Source organism: Pithys albifrons, chromosome 1 (assembly GCF_047495875.1).
Source record: "Pithys albifrons albifrons isolate INPA30051 chromosome 1, PitAlb_v1, whole genome shotgun sequence".
In the NCBI taxonomy this organism is placed as follows: Eukaryota; Metazoa; Chordata; class Aves; order Passeriformes; family Thamnophilidae; genus Pithys; species Pithys albifrons.
Genome location: NC_092458.1, coordinates 55,859,062 through 55,881,634, shown reverse-complemented (window position 1 = coordinate 55,881,634; position 22,573 = coordinate 55,859,062). Strand labels below are relative to the sequence as shown.

Genomic DNA, 22,573 nt, shown 5'->3' with positions numbered 1-22,573 from the left:
GGTTCTTTGGGCAACCTGCTCCTGTGCCTCCCCACCCTCATAGTGAAGAATTTCTTCTGATATCTGATCTAAACCTATCCTCTTTCAGTTTGAAGGCACTACTACTTATACATGTCTCGATGGCTAAACAGTGCTGAACATTTTTTTCTCACCTGCTTACAGGGTTACTGTTAAACCAGAGACTATTGCAATTCAACAGAAAAAAAAGAACTAATGAATGTGATAGGCTGAAGTTTGATGTCAATAAATACACAAAAATTCCCAACCAAAGGCAAATGTGTACAAAATAATTTATTACAGCATAACATATGTTGGCAATATTTTACATTGAATTTTCCATTTAACAGTTTTTTAATCTAAACAGATGACACACAAAGGAGAATTTTAATTAGAACAGTTTATTTGTCTTAATAAAATCCCCTCTTCATGAACTGCTATTTGCTTTTGAGGGGCTAGTTAATATTACCGAAATTATTTACATTGCAGTGAAATAAAACAAACCGAGATTGAATGATTCCATTTCAGTTTCCAGAACACAGATTTTCTGTACAAGCCACAGTATAGTTAAGTTTTGATAGCAGTTCTTATAGAATGTAAAGCTGTCATGTGATATGTAGCCATTTTGCCTAGCAATGCTATGCTTTAAATAGGTATATTAAACTTCCATTTTCATGTGTTGTATAATTAATAGTTAATGCACCAAAATACAAAGTAAGAAAAAAGTTCGTTATGGTTTGTAGTCAGCCTCTTTGTGCCCCCTTACAGTTTTAAAATGTAAAACATACTTCTCACAAACTATTTTGCCTTGCAGCACCCAGAACAATAGTATTTAGGCATGAGAAGTAGTGGAGTATTGGCCATTAAGTAGACAACTAAGACTTTTAATGGAGGTTAATACAGCACATCTACCAGTGAATTTTTATGATGCAGAGAAGAACCGTATTCCCCATTACTGTACCTTCTGCATTTGCCAATAACTGGAGCAGCTTTTCCAAACTAAGTGGCAACACATGGGGAAAAACCAGAAAGAAGAGTAGGAAGGGGGAGATGGAACAAAGGACAAACAACAGTATCAAATTCATTACATTTACCCAGGGAATTGCTTCAGGATATTCAACCTTTAAAATGTTAAACTGACCATAAAAAGGGAACAATAGCTAAGGAACACAAGGTAGATGGAATAGTTTTCAAAAAGCCTTAGTTACTAGTTGTTTTAATTTTTTTACACAAACCTAATCTTCGTATCTGTCAACACTGGTTCCATATAAGACACACACCCGACAAAAACATGCAAACCCCCAATGCTTTCATTGTTGCTGTGCTTCAAAAGAAACCAAACTGACCAAAAACTGAAAAAAAAACCAACCAAAAACAACCCAGAAAAAAACGTCTAAAGAACAGTAAGACAAAGAGGGCAATTCAAACAGCACTTCAGTCTTAATCTGCTAAAAACGCTCAAAGGGTAATTTATTAACAAGATATGATCTCTTATCTGTTTATGTAACAACACTTAAGTGAAAGCATTCCTCAACACCCATATTTTTTGTGAGGGAGGGATGATGAATTATTAAAAGACTTAAACCTGTACAAGTATAAACATGAAAAATGCTGATTAATGTTTACATAAATATTGGCAGTTTTCATTGGGAGAGAAAAAAACTAATAGCATACTCCATTTAACTATCCAAATATTTTGTTTTTATACCTGCTAAAGATATTAAAATACAACCTGGAAAAGTAACCCTGATCTGTATCCAGCCAGCATGTAATGAGAGCCAGAGTTTCATACATATGTGTGCATGTAGGTATACACACACACGGGCTTGCACATACTGCTTCAGATTTCATTAGACAGCAAATCATGGTTAATGGCCGTGTGATTCACAGATGCAATGCTGCTGTTGTCCTCATTTGTGGCAGGCATGAAGGCAGATGTAAAAGGAAACAGTTTATGACATGCTGCTTGATATTCTTCACATTGAGCATGGCAGCTTCCAAAACTACCATCAAGCAGTGCCTCAAAGACCTTTGTTAATGTCTGAAGAAACAAAAGTGAATAGTTAATGTGATTTACAATTGCTATATTATTAAAAGCATGTACTATTAAATAATACTAATCTCAGCAAACAGATTTCTCTGTTAGTATTAGCGTATCATACAGTTACAGGAAAAATCTGAAACCTCCTTTCAAATATTAATTTATCATCATATATGAAGCAGGTACATTATCCTGCATTACATTGTGCATTATTTAAGATGTGGGCTTTATATAATCTATCTTTTACCTTCACATTTTTGTCTCTCATGTTTTTATCCAATCTGGTAGCAATAGCAATTGCTTTTTCTTGTCTTGATTTGTCCAGGAAATACATCATCTTTGCACCTTATCACAAGAAAAAAACACGTTTAGCCATACTACATATAGACAGACACACAGAACCTGAAAACTTACAGATAAATGTGAATTAGACTTCAAGTTTTAATAAACTGCATCTTCCTCCCTTCTTTGTAACAGAAAACAAAGGAAACTAAAGGCATCTTGAAATTTATTAGAAGCATATGGGTTGAATAACACAGGGTACCTGTTCCTGCAAAAGTCAAATGCCTCACCTGGTTGAGAGGTTTTCAGTAAAGAAATACATCACTGAAGACAAAACCCTTCAAATCAGACTACAAACACAGAAGCAAGTAAAAGATGTTTTCTCAGAGACACTCTCAATTGTTTTCAAAAGTAGTGAAAGTAACTCAACAATACAGTTATTAAACAATTGTGGAACACAGTCCAGAAAAAATTCAGACCAGTGTATGTCCTCATGGCAGAATATGTACTCATGCATCTAATAAAAAAGTGAAGTATTTTTTTAAAAATAGTAAATGCAGTCGGAAAAGAAACCCAACATAAACATGTGAATTTCTGGCTCTCTTGAATTTACGTATGAATTCACAGAAGGTTTCGGACTGGAAAGAACCTTGAAGATCATCTAGTTGCATATGCCCTACCATGGGCAGAGACACCTCCCGCTAGAACAGGCTGCCCAAAGCCCCATCCAACCTGGCCTTATGGACTGCAGATAAAGATGCTGGATTTATATCACTTAAATCATCTCCATTTCAAATGCATGAATAAGTTAAACAAACCTGACAGTTGGTGCTGAATGGAGGTAGCATTGTGTTTGAGAAACTCTTCATTAAAACTTTCCAAGTTTTTATTAACAAAGATTTTCTGCATTTCTTGAGTTAGGACCTTGCTCACAATTTCTGGGAGGTTACTCTGGTCAGATACTAGAAGAGGGAAGGTAAGACAGAGAAGTAAAAAACCCCACCCATTTAAATACCTGCAGGAAACAGTGTGAAACCACAGACATCACTGCCAGAATTCCTAGTTTTATAAACTGTGCACAGAAACACAAATCTCAGATCAAAATACATCAACACAAGTATTGCTGTTGCATTTATAGATGAAACATTCATAAAGTGCACTCTGTCACGTAAACCTTCTATTAAAAGTTCACCACACACTTGGTTTCAGTAAAAATCTCTCTCCTGTATCTGCTACTTATTTTCTTCAAGCTTAAAGAGCTCCCAGAATCTCTGGAACACTTACTCCTCTGTGAAATCTAGCCAAAATGAGTTGCTGGGTCCACCTGGTGGATTAATGGAGGAAGGAGTATAATATAATACATACACAGTACCTTGGGTAGTACAACCTGTATTGTCTTTGGTATTATCATGAAAATAACAGTTTGCTTTTATTTTGTATCAGTTTGTATTTCAAGAGTATGCATTACAAAAATAGCTAATTTTCTGTGTCTTTGTAATTACACACATACCAGCTTTAGAGAATTTAATCAAGCACTCATGTAGCCATGGGTTATTACTGTTGATTGCAAAAGCTCTTTTGACGGACTGTAACATCAACAGATACTTTCCTGTGGGACGGAAGGAGAAAAAAACATTAAGAAACCAATATTAAGAACACAGAACTTCTTTTCTTTATATCAACTACTGCTTTCTTCAGTAAATCTAGTACAAGTATTAGAAACATAAATGCAGAATTAGAAAGGAAATTTCATTTCCTCATTTAAATGGCTTAATAAAACAGAAGTGCCTGCTGCTCCAACTCTGGCAACACTGTTCCTATCCATTTGGCTTTGTTTGCCTCCAGATAATTAAAGATCACACTGCAAATATCTTTCTACAGTATTACTATGTATTACAACTCAATTTGCCATTAGTTTTTTTTGTTTAAGGGTGACTAAACAAAAATCCTATTCCCTCCATTATTACTGGATACGATGCAAAGCTCAGCTTCAGTCAGTGAAGTATTTATTCCAGATCATTTTAGGCAACACTCTGGCTGCACTGAAGGATTAAAATCTTATAAAGCAAAAATAAAATTCAGCAGTACTTTACCTTTTCTAAAGTATATTTCAAATGCTAATAAATGTGTTTCTATATCATCTCCAATAAGATTCTTAAGTGGTATCAGGAACTTAATGGCTTCTTCTAAAGGATTTTCTACCTGTTTTAACAAAAACACAGTGAGATTTAAAGCTTATAATAAATGTCAAATAAAACCCACCAATGACAGTTTCTGTTATTCACAGCATTTAAATAATCAGAGGCCAAATGTAAACTGAAGCTGGTTTTCTGAATGAAAGTGAGCCACATTTTTACTTAAACAGCAAGATTCGAAAGTGTTTACCCATGATTTCACATTAGCAAAGACAGCATCACGCAAACTCTGGCACTGCTTACATAATTTACTATGTTGTCATTTACATTTAGGAAAAAATTAAATACACCTTAGACAACAAGCTTGAAGCTTCTGTAACAAAGGAGGTAGTTTTGTGCTTAGAGAAGTACTGGCTCTTCTCAAATTTTGTAAACTGCAATAATTTCTTACTTGTTTCTCTATTCATCCTATGCAAACCAGATTTCTTCTGGCTAAAGACATTTTTGTTCAATATTCGTTTTAATGAAGGATGGCCTATTGTTTAAAAAAACCCCTGAAATTCAAGGAAAGTAACAACATTGTTCACATAGAACTTGGATTTATTGAGGAAAAATACTTTTCTTTAGTGTTAATAAAGGTAGACTACAAAAAGGTATCTTTGCTTGCAAAAATGGTTTTATAAAAACACACAGATTCTTTTATAAGAGCCTGATAGTAAACCTGAATTACAGGCTTTTTATGACAATCCCGTGACTTTAACATGAAAGACCATGCTAACCCTTTCCAGTTTTTCAGGAACTAGCTCTTCCCTGGGTCCACTAGTTTCCTCCTCCTCTTCATCTCGCTTTTTCTTTTGATTTTTTTGCTGTCGTTCTCTTTCTGCATGCTTTCTTTCTTCTTCAAGCTTTGCTTTCTTCTGTGCTCTTCTTTGCTTACTAAGCATTTTCTTCAATTCTTTGGCTGAGAGATTTTCTACAGATTAAGGTAACAACTTACATTAACAGTATATAATTAAAAATCTTGTTTCCCTCCACTCAGATACACCATTATTCTCCTCCCCATCTCAAAATGGCAAACTTTCACAGTGATTTTCATAAATACCAGCACTTGCCAGAGTTTCATCACCACAGAGACCAACATTACTGCTGCGTTACTATTTACAGCCTAACACAACACTTGATCTTGCTTATTTTCTCTTACGCAGCTGTTATAGAAGCCTCAATGATTAAAAAGGTTGGTTGCATACAGTTGTTACAGCTGTTTTACCTTAGGAAATGGACAACAGTTTTGAAGGGTAATACTAAGCTTCAATATTGACTGTAACTCAGCTTGTTTCTAATGCCATCCAGAAACATCTAGATAGATTTACACTATCAAAACAAGATTGCTATTTTTCATTAGTGTCTGAACGACACACAGTCATGATAACTGCATTCATTTTCTGCAAATGCCATGGGCTATCTAAATATAAATGATCAGTTTAGGCAGAATAATACCATATGCTTCCACTCTGTTTACCCTGGTGTTTCACCAAGAATAGATTCGTGCTAAAAATGTAGGAAGGCACAGAAAGAAAACAGGCTCCTGAGGGACTAACACACCTTTTTTTGTGGCTGTGGTAGCATGACCTCCTTGCTGGGGTCAGCCACCATTCTGAGACAAGGAAGCAAGTGTTCTTTTCACCCCATCCACATAGAGCTGTCTTCCCCTTCAGATAAGCCTACTGAATCCCAGTGCACAGCAGGCAAATGAACTAACATGACTTCCTAGACACCATCCCACCTTTGTTCCTACAATTGCTATCAAAATCCTTTGTCACACACTGATCTTGCGTTATATACAGAAACGAATTAAAGTTCGAGAAAAAAAGAGATGCAAGTTGAACTTTTCAAAAGGTGCCTCTTTTTTCTATGTACATCATTATACATATCAGGTATGGAAAAACTTGTTATTCACCTATGAATGAAAGGTAAGGTTGTATTTGCAGTACTTAGTGGAATTTTAGGTTTAGCTTCACTTTTTCCTGTGTCAAATATTCTTCCCTTTGCAAAGAGCTAAACATTAAATTCAGTGCTTTAGCCAACAGCCACTGCAGTGCTGACAGTAGCTGCAATTCCAATAAAGGAGAAGAATGATTTATCTTAAAGTAAAAAACCATTCTACTAATTTGCCACTGAATCCTTATACTTCCAACCCATACTCTACTAGCGTCCAAAGAAATTCTGCTTTGCATTTAATGTTAGTTTTAAATAATTTCCTAAATGCACTAATATTTCTAATACTTATCCATGTATTCTTTGGACCTGAAGTTATGTGAAAAATGCTAAAAGTTCATGTAGTGTTAAGTAGTATCACCATGAAAAAAACTAAATATTCTAGCAGAATTCTTACAATTCAGACTGCTTTTCCACAAAATGTATCCATTGTTTCATAATAACTCATTGGTTAATAACATTTATCTAATGGGTGAACTGGATCAGGTTTTTCCTCTTAATATTCTGAAAGGTCACTCCTCCCCAAGTCCTCCAACTACAGCTAGCTTCATTCATGCACTAATTTTACAAAGTAATGAGGGTAGGACAGAGAGAAGAAAGCAGCAGCATGTTATCTATGATCTCTTTTCAGTTATTGTGACAAAGGAAAAAACTTGTCTCCTATTTGTAACACATAACTTACTTAGCTTAATAAGCTTTCACTTGCAATATGCATGTGAGCCTCCATTATAGTTTAGATACCTGAATTCACTTCTTGCTCTTTGCTTTCATTGGTGAGAGGATTATCATGGAGCTTCAAGTAGATTTCAATTGCTGATCGAGCAGCTTTGAAGTAGAAGGCATGTTTCCTGAGCACATCTTCTAATCTCAAGAGGTCTACATAGGCACGAAGAGTCATCTTTCTCATGCAGTATGTATGGAAATCAAATTGATCATCTGTTATCTCAAAAAAATGCTTCAAGGAAAAAAAAATAGACACACATATACTCATCCTTTGCTTAATACATTTTTTATTAGATAGAGGTGAATAAAGTTACAACTGATATTATTTAAAGACAATATTTAACAAACATAAAAATGATTCTTACAATAGTGACCATCCAAGAGAATGTATTGGTAGGGAAAAATCTCAATTCATTAACAAAAACTGTGATGTCATTGTTCAAAGACTTAGGCGCTCTAAGAACCAACTGAAATATGATTGTTCTGATTAAAAACACAACTGTCAAAAGACAGCATAAAGTTAATGTATGAACAGTTGTATATAGGAGACAAGGTATTATATATTGAATCTCTTTCATGTCCAGTAATCATCTTTCATATAATAGCTAGAGACCACATCTGGTACAATAAATCATCCAGTATTAACTTGTTTTCACAAGTCATTATACTAGAAGATTTATGTGCTTCTAGCATATAAACTCATGCTGATTATATCAACAAATATCTTCATTAGTTTATGTGAAATACTGAGGAAGCAATTGACGGTATTTGTACCTACTTACCCTTTCCACTTCATGACATTTTTTCAAGGCATCACCATACTTCCCTAGCCTTTGATAAGCTGCAGCACATTCAGTCTGGAACCACATACACTGCATCTCATTAAGGTTTTCCATAGCTGAAGTTCCTTCCTGAAATAAGTGTCATTATCACTTTTTGCCACTGCAATTTACCAGCTGCTTCTTTCAACTATAGTTAGTTTCAGGCCATTAGTAGTAAACAATCTGTCCTTCAGCTACTTGGAATACAACAGAAAATGGAAACAAACTCCCAGTGACTGAAAATAATACTTGTAATTGTATTCTAGCCTCCCCAAGATAGAAAGGAATAAACTGAAATGATTAAAAAAACCCCACTTTTCTGAAGATTAATGTCTCAACAGATTTTTAAGATTAACTCATGCTTGTATACTCAGCCTTGCTTTTAGAAGTTCAGCAAAAAATTTTAGCTGTTTTTCCCTGTCAGGTAAGTGGCATCCACCAGTCTAAAAGTCTGCCAATATACTTACTGCTTTATCATGTAGTATGAGTGATTATAAGTTTCTTGGAATTTGTTAGTCTAAATAAACAAAGCTATTTGTTATTTTGACAAGAAAAAAATCTTATGATTGAGACTTCATAATTTCAATGGTCTAGATTGAGAATAAGTAAACTGGAAAAACATTCCACATATCACGAATGCCAGACACCAAGTTTTCAGAACAGTTTTTTACAGCAGAAAAAAGACCCAGTTGAACACACAACATTTAATTACTTAGGATGAGATTTATCCTATCTTTCCAGATATCTATGATAATGTTCTGTGTTTCTTGCTCTAACACTTCTGACAAGCATACATGATGAGTTGCCTTCCTATTTAGTTACAAAAATGAAAGGAAATCTGGTCTTTATGAATCCAAATTTTGTTCAATGTAAAAAATACAGAATTTAAAGTGCTTATCCAATCTTTTAAGGATAGATCTAGTTTTAAGAACATTTTTGTCTGTAATACTAGCTTAAAGGAATGAAATGCTCAAGTCTAAAATCATTTATGTTAATGCTAAATCATAATCATAAGACAGTGCACACTCCTGTGCAGTTAGTTCAGATCAGATGGTACTAATGGGAAATAGCAGGATTTTGCAAACAAGGTATCCATCAGATGCATTTCCAGAGACATATTTAGAAGTATGGCAATAAAAAGTACTTCTGGATAACTGTCTTTGAACAATCATTTTTCCCAGTATTTACTGTGTCTATACAGCTGGAATACTGCATCCATCTTTGGGGTCCCCAGCACGAGAGGGACTGGGCCTGTTACAGCAGGTTCACAGAAAGGCCATGAAATACCAGAAGGCTGGAACACCTGTCCTTTCACAAAAGGCTGAGAGAACTGGGGTTGTTCACCCTGGAGAAGAGGAGGCTCCAGGGAGACCTTACAAGGCCTTTTCCAATACAAACCATTCTACGACTCTATATAGTTCTTAGCATTGCATTAAAAATGGATGTTAATAAAAGATAATGTTTTTTGTTTGGTTCAGAAAGTTATGAGTGAAAAACAAACCAGTAGAGGCAAGCAAAATCACTATAAAGCAATATACTTGCCCTTGTGAATTTAGAGCACATCTCCTCTGCATCCTTCACCATATTTGCTCGTAGCATGTATTTAGCACATTTGGAATTGATAAATCTGTCTGCAGTATCCAAAGATTGTGCTTCATCCATCCATTTGGCAGCTTCCTTTATGTTACCTACATGCTGTTAGGGAGAAATTAAATAGTTAATTTTCAGTATAAGCCTCTATTGACCAACTCCTGAAATCTATAGTTACTGATATTTTTCTGTCAGAAGTAACAAAAGCCAGTATTATTTGTTCACTCCCCCCACTCACAGATTTTTTTCAGAATGACAATTTGCTGTAAGTTGTGACTGGCTTTGCAAAACCCACACGAAGGGTTTTAATTTTCTTCCTGACAACAGTGCCCAAAACCAAACCCACATGAAAACTGATGCCCATAACTAACCATTGCTAAGTGAAACACAATCCACACACTCACAGCAGTTTGATGGGTTGATTCTTTTTTCTAATAAACCAGGTACTCTACATGTCCAAATCCCCTTTTTACCTTGTAAATTTTTGCTTTTAAATAGAATAGTTCTATTAACGTTGGAGTGCTTGCAATTGCAGCATTAATGTAATCCAAGGCCAAAGAACACTGGCCAAGTTTGTCAAAGTGCTGTGCCAGGAAATACTGAACCCAAAGCAGTGTTGTTGGGGGCTCTTTCTCTCCATTTTCTGCAACAAAATTGAAAAGGTTACAATAACTGGTAAGGCTGAAGACTGCGTTTGAAAAACGAACACAAAACACAAAGCTTGGCAAATTCAGCAAATATTTCCAGTAATGAATTAATTTACTAGAATGTATAACAACCTTTTTTTTTGCAAAAAGTATTAGCACCTAAATAGTTCCAGATAACTTTCATGAACAGTATTAGTAATTACAGGGTAATTAATATAAGACCATAAAAACTTACCACACGTACTAAAAAGGTCACAAGTTTTCAAAGAGGCTTCATAACCAGTAACAAGCTCCTGGATTGTAGAAACCTACATGTAAAAAATATGTGCTTAAGTTATGCTTTACTACCATTTTAACAGAAACTAACACATTGAAAAGAATACTTGAGAAAATTACAGAAACTATACAAAAATAACTACTTCATTTGGAAAAAAAATGGATGCATCTTCATATAGTTCAACCTTCACAAGCTATCTTTGATCAATCATTTTAACTGGTGATGTGCCAGGGAAACAGGCTAATCTTTGGCAGCTTATGGCAGAAGATAATCAAGTACATTTGCTTAGTAACCTCTTAGACAAAAACTACAAAATGCAACTTAACTTATGCTATTGATTTTTAAGAAATGAAACTGAGCCAGTTAAAGAAAGCTGCTTTGAAAAAGACTGCATGAACTTCCCGTAACAATGAGAAAACAACCACAGAAGTCTCTGCTTTCTGGCAGGTTGGTGTGTACTGTTAGTTTTTGTTTTGTTTGAAAGGTATTGTTGCCTAGAACGTGGGCTGCATTTTTGACATAAAAATCTATATACGGATTGATTTAACACTTCTGAAATCAGACCTTGCGACAATATTGTTTTTCATTACAAGGTTTAAGATTCAAAATTCACCCATGCGGTTTTCAACTCACACTATACAAGTGACATTTACAGTAAATAAAACATTAGTATCTGTGTGTTTCATGACAACTAGCTATTCCAATACCAGGTCCATGGCTCACAAATGCCACCTAGCACTTCTAGACGTTTGCTGAAATGCTCAACCTGTTTTGTAGCTACATTCTAAACATGACTGCCATATCCAGCTAGTAACCAACCAGCCTCTTAAGGTAATGAGAGTCATACTAAAGAAAGATCTATGTATCTGTGATCTATGTATATATGCTCAAAACACAGAAGAGACTTAAAAAACTAGATCTGACAGTAAGCATAGCAGGATTAATGGCTACATTCACCAATTAGGTGAAATCTCCAGATAGTAAAAAACTACAACTTCAGTGGTTAAAATAAGATGATTCTACATTTAAAATGTTGGTTGCAAGAGTAAAATGAAATTGTGGAGAGACCACAAAATTTCAAAAAATTGAAATGCATGCATCCACTTAAAGATACACTCTGGTACAGGAGGGGAAGGGAATAAAGTTCTAGAAGATCAAAGTATGCAGTTTGAAGGACATTATTTTATTTAACCCAATTTGGGACAATAGGCATGAAATGCCAAACATTCTGTCAAAGAAAGCAGAGAAGGTTAACACGTCCAAGTCACACAGTCAGCGTAAATGTCTCAGAAGTATAATAAAATGTATGAACACACATTCTGGAAGGTTCTGGGCAAATCTCATAAGAAACAGGGTTTGGTAACAAAACCTCATAAAATATAATAAAATGTTACTAGACTTCAAAAAAACTACGGAGTAATAAAAGAATGTGAAGAACTCACAAGTAAAGGGACAAAGGCAAATAAATGCATTCAGTTGCTCTCTGGCCTGCCATAGACACCTCTGAAAGAAATTGTACACCCTCAAAAAATATTTTGTCTTCTCGAAAATGAGTTTAAAAGCAGAAGCATCTGCTTCAGGTAGCAGGTTTGCAGTAAATATATGTAACAGTGTAAGTGTTACTTCCTTGCTGCTTTTCACCACAACTTCCACGCATCCCCAACACTGCTCTCATCCGGCTGCCAGTACACTCAAACTCCTTTGAGACCAGCTAGCTTTGACAGACTGGAGTGAACTGTGTGTAATGGGAGAAAGATCCCTTCCTTTTCTTAATAAGCCCACCCCACCACCAAACTCCACATATAAATGTTTCCAATACTGCACACTCAGGAGTGTGGCTTCACACCTGGACAAAGACCATATCACCACCAAAACGAATGGTGCCACCATCTCTGAGCCACATGTGCTTGGTCCTGCTTTGGGTGAACTTGGGTGGCTGTATCTGGGATTATGAGTGATCTCCTCCCTGTTCCACCTCAGCATATCAATGCCCAATTACTAGTTCCACCATCAGAGGGAAGTGGCAGTGGACAGACCTGGGGCATCCTAGTATGATGGTCTTCAATCAGCTTACATTAACAGTGAAATCAAATACTCTACATCTTGAGGAGATGGAGAATACCAAACTGCATTATATTTTAAAAGATTCCAAGTTCTTCCAAATTCAGAGCTCTGCAGTGATTCTGGTTTTTACAGCTCAAGAAAGCACACTGTAACTGTCACTCTGAAAGCTACAATGAACAAAAAATTTAGAAATGTGTATGAAGTGAAAGCAACACCTAAAAAAATAACTCAAATGAGTTAATTGGGTTATTGCAGACATCCTTGTTTCTCATGATGACTCCATCTTTTTTCCTTCCTTTTTATGCTTATGCTTCTGTCTCTTGCTAGTAATTTAGGAAAGTAATTCCAGGTTCATGTACTGCTTTGGGGACCAAATTATCTGGGAATACAAATCCTAATTTCTGTGTCCATATTAACTGCAATTTTAGCAGCAAAATCTGTCTTTTGAATTTGCTACCATCTACTATCTGTATTCTAAAGTCACCACTGCCATCTCTGAGACAATATTTTACTATTTCTAAAAGCTACAGCATTCTTCGTAATTCTCTGACTACCAAAGAGCAAGTTAAGGTATCTGGAAATACCATAACACTGTCCACGAGCTGATTTCAAACAGAATTATTTTAGGAAGACCGTTTCAATTATTTTCATGCTGTGGAGCTGAAAAGCCTTAAGGTATTACAAAAGCATAACCAAACCCATCAACAACTCTCACATTTTTTTATGACAAGACTGAAGCCAATTCCAGAACTGGGGTCACCAGTTTCAGAAGCCTCTAAAATAACTGAAATTCAAATATCAAACCTTTTCATAGGTCTCTACCTACATCTTTCATTTCATTACAGAAGAACAATGAGCTAAGCAGCAGGAATCCAAGGAGAGGAAAATAGGCTTTAGATTTCCCCATTTGCACAGACAAGTGAGGGGCTCCTATACCTTATGTAAAGATTAAAACTGCACATGCTCACAAACCAGTATGGTTTCCCACCAAGTGTAATAAACCTGAAAATTAAGAAAGCATCTTCCACACTTTGTAGTACTTGAAAGCAGAGGCTCCACAGAGGCCATACTGCTCTTTTTTTCCATTCCTGTGCAGTTTGCTTCCACCAGAAAGGACAGTTTTGCAAATGAACTTTGAGTAAATAAATTAAAAATGAATACTTGAGAAATAGAAACAGGAATAAATACAATGCAAACACACTTTAATTTCTTCTTAAACTGGAAGCAACTGGAACGCAATTCACTTGAATCCCAGTTCTGAATTACTTTTTTTCTGTGAGCATTAGTTTTTTTTCATCTGACTATACTGAGAAATATTTTGTGTCCTCTTTTGTAAGGGACAGCCAAAGACAAAGTTATTGTTTTCCTGGCAAATGGCTGATGACTGGAATTCTTATCACCACTTGTAGCTATCACAGTGGTGGTACCTATGGGCCACTCATTAAATGGAAATCTGTGCTACAGGTCATACACAAAGCAACTCCTGCTACAGAAATTTTTCTTTAGACAGAACAAAACAGGCCTATCAGAGATCAGAACAATAATACGGGTACCCAGAATGGAATATTAGGGCTAATATTCCATATAATACAGCTGCCTAATCCTTAGTCTGATTTTTTTTTAATCTACTCCATATAGGAGTAAGTTGAATGAAATGACAAAGGAACAAAAGTAAGAACAGCAATACAGAGAAGATTTTAAAGAACATAAATAAAAAAGTGAGGTGAAATATATCATGGAAGATGAACGGGCCTCTGGCACAAAGCAAAGATGAAGATTTTTCAAATAAAAGCTTAAATTCTCTGGTTCATTTATGGAAGTTAAATTACTACATTGATTCTATATGCTATTATTACATCAGTAGGGCAATGTATTTTATGGTAGACTTCTGTTTCAAGGACAACCTTCCAAACACCAATATTGTATATCCTTCTTCAATGAAGCAACTGCAAGAAAAGGAAATGAATTATCATAATGTACTATAAAACGGTTGGACTTCAGCTGTGTCAACAGTCTTTTTTTAAAGAATTCAGCTTGTTAATTTATCAGTTACAAACACTACATTTACGTATTGTTTTTCAATTGCTGCTATTGTAATTCAGGAAGGAGTTACCAGCACTTCCAGCACAAACAGAGATTAAAAGCTACTGTGGGTAGGCAGTTCGAGAAATAATCAATTTTCTACCATTTGGCACAGGTTTGAGTCCCTGCCTTTTGATCTCCTGAGAACATGTTTAGTATCATCTACTCTGTTCTCAAAGGCAAATGCCAAAAGGGAAAGTTTGAATAGTGGTACTGAGATGTAAAGTTTCATGGTGCACCTAACAAAGCTGCCCAAACCAGAAAACATGCTACTGACCTGCAGATGCAATGGTGGCCTTAAGCTAAGAAAAATTAGTTATGCATTACAGGTGAGTTTTCAGGAAAATCCCAGAAATACTTAAAAGATCATGTGTTCAAGTATATGCTCTTCTAAAAAATACATTTCACTATTATAAAAATCATACATAATTACAGCATTGGGACACAGGCAAGGGGCACATTATCATGCCTTGAACATCATCAGCAACAAAAAGGACACAAAACAGTGAGTTACTCTTACAATACTGAAATGATGCATCATCATACACTGAATGGATCTCTTCTGTGTATTAACACACAGGAAGAGATTGATGCTTTAGAGAACCACTTTGACCGTTTCCTCCTTACAGAATGCCTAACCATCATATATGGCAGAAGCTAAACATCTGCACGTTGTGGGGTTGTTGGGGTGGGTTTCTTTAAGAGAACCAACACCTTTTAGAAACTAGCTATTTGCAGTTCTGTACTGCATTCAGAATAGTTTTAACTGTGCAATTAAAGTAACTTTCTTCTTTCAAGCAGCAGCACAGTCCACTGCAACCTATTCCTAAACAGTAGGGTGTCTCAGAAAATAGTCTCACCTCAGTGTCAAACCTACAAGCTTCTGAATCACAGAATCATAGAATCAACTGGGTTTGAAGAGACCTCAAAGATCATCAAGTCCAACCCTTGATCCAACACCACTGTGATTCTTAGATCATGAGGCAGTTCAATGCCTCCCTGACACCCGATCTCGTCAGATCTGAGAAGCTCAGCAGGGTCAGCCCCGGTTAGTACGTGGATGGGAGACCTCCTGGGGCTGTAGGTTCTAGTCCCGAGGACTTCACTGTCACCATCCAAGCTCGCTCGGCCCTGGCAGATGAATCTGAGGAGTTCAAGGGTTGGGTCAGTTCTGTGCACGCTGTGCCTCACCTAAAAAATCCACTGCACAGGTTCGAAGGACACACCCATGTGGGGAGAGCCCTTTCCAAATCTTTGTTTGCAAAGACTAGCCATATAATACAATACTACCTCACGGCACTAAGTGCCACATCCAGTATCATCTTATAAGCCTTCAGCAACAGTGAACCTACCACCTCTCCCTGGGCAGGCCATTCCAATACCTGAACACTCTCTCTGTAAAGAATTTATTTCTAATATCCAACCTAAACCTTCCCTGGCAGAGCTTGAGCCTGTGCCCTCTTGCCCTACTGCTGGTTGCCTGGAAGAAGAGACCAACCCCCACCTGGCTACAACCTCCTTTCAGCCAGTTGTAGAGAGTGATGAGGTCACCTCTGAGCCTCCTCTTCTCCAGGCTAAACAACCCCAGCTCCCTCAGCCTCTCACCATAGGACTTGTGCTCCAGTCCCTTCACCAGCCTTGATGTTCTTCTCTGGACTCGCTCCAGCACCTCAATATCTTTCCTGAACTGAGGGGCCCAGAACTGAACACAATACTCAAGGTGTGGCCTCACCAATGCAGAGTACAGGGGAAGGATCACTGCCCTGGTCCTGCTGGCCACGCTATTTTTGATACAGGCCAGGATCCCATTGGCCTTCTTGGCCACCTGGGCACACTGTTGGCTCATGTTGAGCTTCCTGTCAATTAGTACCCCCAGGTCCCTTTCTGCCTGGCTGCTCTCCAGCCACTCTGTGCCCAGCCTGTAGTGCTGCAGGGGGTTGTTGTGGCCAAAGTGCAGGACCTGGCACTTGGCCTTACTGAACTTCATCCCATTGGAATCAGCCCATCTCTCAAGTCTATCCAGATCCCTCTGTAGAGCCCTCCTGCCTTCCAGCAGGTCGACACTCCCTCCCAACCTGGTGTCATCTGCTAATTTGCTAATGATGGATTCAAATATCAGTGTCTCATATTGTACCTTGTTCTTCTAACAGAATTCAATGAATGCTCCAAGTTTGAAACCCTACAAGCTGAAGACTTCTCCATGTGGGAAAACTCTGGCTAATACTTTTCATAGCCACTCCCAAAGGGTTAGAGTGAAAAAACTAGACAACAGTTCTTCAGTTTCCAATAAGTGATCTAATGAGGCTTCTCTTAAGAAACTTCTAGGTATTTACTTTGCAGTAATTACAGCAGATGGGTATTAGAAAAATAGAAATTCATAAGAATTTAACCTACTCAGATTCATCTGTCTCAGAAAGCTTCTGAATAAAAATGTAAGAGAAAGATGACAAAAGAATCATTCTATACTCATAAGCCATCCAGTATCAATACTCAGACTGGAAAAAACAAAGTGTTGAACATCTAGATGGTTCCTATTCCTCATCTACACAACGCAGACCTCCTCTGAGACATCTGATCCAGAAGAAGTACATAAAACTGTCAGCTGCAGGAAAAAGACTCATAACACTCAGGAATCAAAACTGCTTTGGTATTATCAAGCAGGTATCTTCCAGATTAGGAGTCTGAAAGATCAAACACTAACTGTATTACAGCACAACTATCCAATATATTCTATATACGTATTCCCTACATTTCAGAGACAATTGTTACATGAAGCATTACCTTTCTGAACTTCAGTTTGCAGATAATTTTAAAAACAACTGTAGCCCTTCATGAGGAGGGCGATGGGTTGCTGCCCAAGTTTTCTCCCTCCTTCAAAACAAGGGAGTAATTTCACAGGAACATCTTCTTATATTGACAAAGCACTTCAACTGTTTAGCAAAAAGACGTCTAGTGCAGAAGAGCCTGAAAAAGAGAGGGAAAACAGCAGGTAGGGGGGATACCCTTCATGAACTTGCTCATCTCCACAGGATGAAGGTCCTCTGTGTTGAAAATTAAACAGGACATTTCCTAAGACAGATGTTCTGGACTCTGAATCTAGCTCAGATGTCAGACAGCTGCTTATGATTCAAAGTGTCAGTATGGGTGGCCGTCACCACTGGCAAGCTTGATTTCCCTCTGAAGCTCTAGAGAGGGAGAAAGACTGCAGAAACCAACCTACAAAAGTAGCATTTCTCCATGTTGCATTTTTATCTTAAGGTGAAATGATGCATACAGGGAAAAAACCCAAGTGTGTGTTCTTGCCCTTCAAAGTAAGGTTATGTTATCTGTCCTTGAAACTTGGGATTGAACAGCCTTTCTCCTTAAACAGAGAATTCTCCACAGTAGTTTCTTTCCTGAAGAAAACTTGTCTGTTGCAGATAATGCATGGTGCTCACAACAGGGGCCCTGATGGTCACAGAAACTGATCCCAAAGCACCATATGTTTTGTCATCAGCAAATCAAACATCTCTGGATCAGACGAGTACTTATTTGAAACACCAACTCCTAATAATGCAAAGCTTCCACTTTAATACTCAACAAGTATGTCTCAAATCTGGATAAATCAATCCCTTGGTTTTCATCTTAAAGTAAATTGAGTTTTGACAGTATTTCCCTTCACAAGCTTTGCAAGTAGTGGTACTAAACAAAGCTTTCTGGTTTCCCAAGTAAGAACTGTATGCTTTATTCAGGAAAATGGGATTTAGTTGAGTTTGTTATATCACTTTTCCAACACAGCAGAAGCATCCAGTAGATTTGTCACGCACCCTTGTTGTCTATTTGAAAAGTATAGCTATTTTTCATTTCTCAAAGTATCTCGAAATAATTTTCAAATTGTTTTGCTGCAGAGTACTGAAAGAAAAGTGATGCTGTGCAGCTTCAAAAGTCCTCATTGTCTAGAAAAAACGGGATACCTTAAAGACTGAGTGACAAACTAAGAATTCCAGCTGCAGCACTGGCAAAGAGTTTTCCTTGCACCAGAAAACCATGCTGACATTAACAGATAAAGTCCTTGTGGACCAAATTAGGATTATCTTTCACAAGACAAAGAAATATCCACTACACACCCCGAAGAAATATTCTAAAAGCCTCATAGGAAATAAGAGAAGCAACAATAAAAACACTCCGTATGAGTACTATGTGAATATGAAGACTTTGCTACAATGAGATGTTATCTAAGAAAGTGATAAGAAGGTCTTCACAATGTGCAGAAGTGGTATCAATGGACTCTGAAAAATATTTATGAACTTAGTACCAAATAAACTAAGACAAAAAAACATAATGCAGTTTCTGGCTCACAGTTCTGGAGAAGGGCTTTGATGACAATTTTGAACAGGGTTTGCAGTTGGTCTGTGCTTAACACAGTTAACAATACCAACCCAAGCCCTTCTTGAATTGTCTCCATTACCAGTCAATTTCTGATAGTGATAATCAATTCACACATGCACAGGAAGTCATCCAACCAAGCTTAAAGCTGAACCCATAAAACAAAGGAGAGGCACACTACAAAAAGTTGGTTCCTCTTTTTCCTTTTGATTCCATGCTCTCCACACTTTTCTAAACAGAACCAGCAACAGCTTAGCACTAGAAAAAGCCCCAATACAGTGACAGCTCAAACAAGCATCTCCCTTTGCTCACAGAGACACCTCCACAGACTCCCTGAAAAGGGTGATGTGGTATCTTGTGCTGGATGAGAGGCAAACAGCTTGACAAGGAACCTTCCCTTCCTGAGAAGAGTCCCTGGAGACACTGCAGTCAAGGATCCTGGGTTCAGACCCTGTTAAGCTCTGTCCATATGGAAAATTTGCAACCTGAAGTTGCCATCACTACAAATACAGGCACTTAGATGTGAACTTTCAGGCCTACAAAAATACTTAGGAATGGCAGCAGAAGCCCATTTCTGATAAAGTACAGTATCCACTATGGCCTCATCACATGATTAATGGTATTTCAATCCAGGGCTTATTGACCATACCTTTCTGGATGGAAACACTGATGGGAAGTTTCAAATAAAGAAACTGCCAATAGACTCAAAAAGAAAAAAGCTCCTAAATTCAATTAACCACATCAAGGGAAAAGGGCAGGGGGAGATGGTGACTACACATTAGAAAAAGTGTTTTACTACAGCCTAAGGAAGACAAGAAGCAGCTTCATCTATAGCCAAGAGATGACTGGCACGAATTGAGACAGGCTTTTTATCCAGGCAAAGAACAAAGCACACGAAACACATGAGCCAGCTGGCACACTTGCACTGCACAAAAGGTCTAAGTTCAGGCTCTTCCAATGCATCCACACGGGAAGGTGTACATGAGCAACCACCTAAGAAGCTGCATTTCCTACAGGTTACTATAATGTTATAAGGCAGTTCAAAGCCTCCTTGGCATCCCATCCCGTCACATCTCGGATGCTCAGCAGGGTCAGCCCTGGTTAGTACCGGGTGCTGTGACAGTCCTGAGGACTTCACTGTCACTGTCCAAGCTCGCTCGGCCGTGGCAGATGGACCTCAGGACTTAAACGGTGGGGCCAGTTCTGCGCACGCTGTGCCTCACCTAAAACATCCACTGCGCAGGCTGGAAGGGCACACCCACGTGGGGAGAGCCCTGCCCAAATCTTTGTTTGCCATACATACTAAAATGTTATGTAAATTAATATTTAAGTTCACAACATCTGTAAGTTTACACAGTTCAGAGAAGAACCAAAAAGTTTCTGCAGCAAAGCTCACACTGGCTGATTTTGATTTTTTTTGAAGAAACGCTCTTCCATTATTTAACACATTCTATCTACCTGCTTTAAAACACAAGATATGAATATTAAGATTTATCTGTATAAAAAGAAAAAGGTGAAGGGCATGCAAATGACCGAATATTTTCCATTTTCAGTCACAGCAGCTATACACTAACTTACTTGGAACAACTTCCTTAGTCTCACTTGAAAAGTTTCTCCCCCCCGACTTTTTAAATAGCTAGTACAGCTTTCCCTCACCCAATGAGGTATGAGCCACTGACAAGCCTACAGAGAAAATTCAAATAAATTACTCCAATTTTGAAAGTCTATTCACCTTCATACAGACAACTTCCATTGCTTACACTTTAGTATATGGCTAACACCTGAATGCAACAAAAATCACAATCAATTAAAAATTATTTTACCCCTTCATGCCATGAAAGTAAAAACAGGAAAACATGACAAGGAGCCTTTTACTCAACATAAATCACATTAAATTTCTTATCTATCCTTGACATATACAGATGTCAAATAAGCAGCTTTATTATTTTGTGGAATACCCAATGAAAGTGTTCATTTAAATCTAACAGAAATTCAGATGTAGGTGCATCTCTATTTTTAAATTTATTGACTGAGCCATCAATAGTCATTGTTGCTTCTCCAAGAAACCCATTGTTCAATGTGTCTGTATGCACGTTAAATTGATCTAAATCAGAGTCAACAGTCAAAAAAATGAAACCAGTGCATTTTCATTCAGATCTGTACCTCAATCAAGTTTGCTAAGCAGCTGCTCAGAACCTTGCACCCCTTTTCAGTGACAACCTAGATATTCTACAGTCAGGTGCAAGCGCCTGTAGAAACACCCTTCCAGTCAGCTTGTAACTGGCCAACTTGACCCAGATAGCAGAAGAACATTATTCTTCTATAAAGCTAGCCTACAATATCATGATTAGTCACCAACTTCAGCATTTCTCAGTGTGTGGTGGCTAAGACAACATTTATTCTCAGGAATTTCACTAAAGAGTACCAGCTTATAAGGGCTGGTCAGCCAAAAAGCATTAACTCAGTAGTACCATCTTGAAAGCTGTTGCTGTCCATTGCTGTTAGCACTGACAGCAGCTAACCCTGAAATAAAGTGATACATTTTCTAGTGTCAATAGCACAAATGGACACATGGGCTACTTGAAATACCAAACTCCAGAAGAAAAAGCTTCCTCCATTTATCTAAGTCTAGCTTGCATCTGTCATTCAAAAAGTAACTTTTAACACAGTATTCTGACACCTGCTCTGCTGAAGTAGCACCCCCTTAAAAATAATGCTATGGACAAGCATAATCAATTGAAAAGTTTATAGTAGCAGTAGTATTTGATAAATATTGCAATTCTTTTGTAATTTTAACTAAAATATGCAACATTTCTAGTTATAGGTGACTGCATTAACCCATTTTTGTCTCAAAGTTATGCACTAGAAACATACTTATGTCACAAATGTAACAGGCTTTGTACTTCTGAGTTACTCTTTAAGAAAGGAACTAAATCTAGTGGAAAGCTGCTCAGCACACCAGCTTTGTAGACAGCAGAGTACTCAAACAGAATGGCAAACAAGTCACAAGAAGAACACTCTTCATTAAAGAACTTACTGCTGCTATGAAAAGGTCTGGTATGCGTATGTTTACACACAAAGTACAGCTGCACAAGCGCCTTCGGAGCTGTGCAACAGCATTAGAAGTACAAGATCAGTCTCATGTTAATCATGACCAACTAAGTACAATGACTATAAATACAAGAGCCAGACATGACTTTCAAGTGCTTTAAATGCAACAATTTGAATAGTAAAACAAATTCTTAACAGTTATTTTAAAATCAATACTCCTCAAGTATCTTCATCAAATTGTTATGGCATCTATTTGGGACGGAAAAACAGGACTGATTCAGCCAGACTTGGAAATCAGGTCTTCTCTTTTCTAGGAATGATCAAAATGGCTCTAATATTTTTCATCAAAGGTAGCATATTTCCATTCAGAAAAAACAGAAGTAGTTAAATAATTTTTCATATTCAACTACACATCTAGCTGTAATCAATATAATAAAGTTTAACTTCCCTAAAATCTTAGGGAACTTCAATGAAAACGTGTATTGACTATAGGTGCAGCAAAT

General features: G+C 37.3%; 1 protein-coding gene across 2 annotated transcripts in view; it reads right to left on the bottom strand.

The window, feature by feature from the left end:
- Positions 1-274: 274 nt before the first annotated feature.
- The window catches only part of NAA16 (N-alpha-acetyltransferase 16, NatA auxiliary subunit), a 65,057-nt gene continuing 42,758 nt past the window's right edge, over positions 275-22,573 (bottom strand). Inside the window, exons 10-20 of one of the 2 annotated variants that reach the window (XM_071550521.1) lie at positions 10,467-10,539; positions 10,058-10,227; positions 9,537-9,689; positions 7,956-8,084; positions 7,192-7,405; positions 5,235-5,428; positions 4,414-4,522; positions 3,831-3,929; positions 3,139-3,282; positions 2,286-2,383; positions 275-2,038 (exon numbers count right to left, since the gene is read on the bottom strand). In XM_071550521.1, coding sequence (XP_071406622.1) covers positions 1,838-2,038; positions 2,286-2,383; positions 3,139-3,282; positions 3,831-3,929; positions 4,414-4,522; positions 5,235-5,428; positions 7,192-7,405; positions 7,956-8,084; positions 9,537-9,689; positions 10,058-10,227; positions 10,467-10,539 — 1,584 coding nt within the window. In that variant the 3' untranslated portion in view covers positions 275-1,837. Of the gene's footprint in view, positions 2,039-2,285; positions 2,384-3,138; positions 3,283-3,830; positions 3,930-4,413; positions 4,523-5,234; positions 5,429-7,191; positions 7,406-7,955; positions 8,085-9,536; positions 9,690-10,057; positions 10,228-10,466; positions 10,540-22,573 lie in introns of those variants that run through there. The other variant, XR_011697315.1, reaches the window with a different exon arrangement.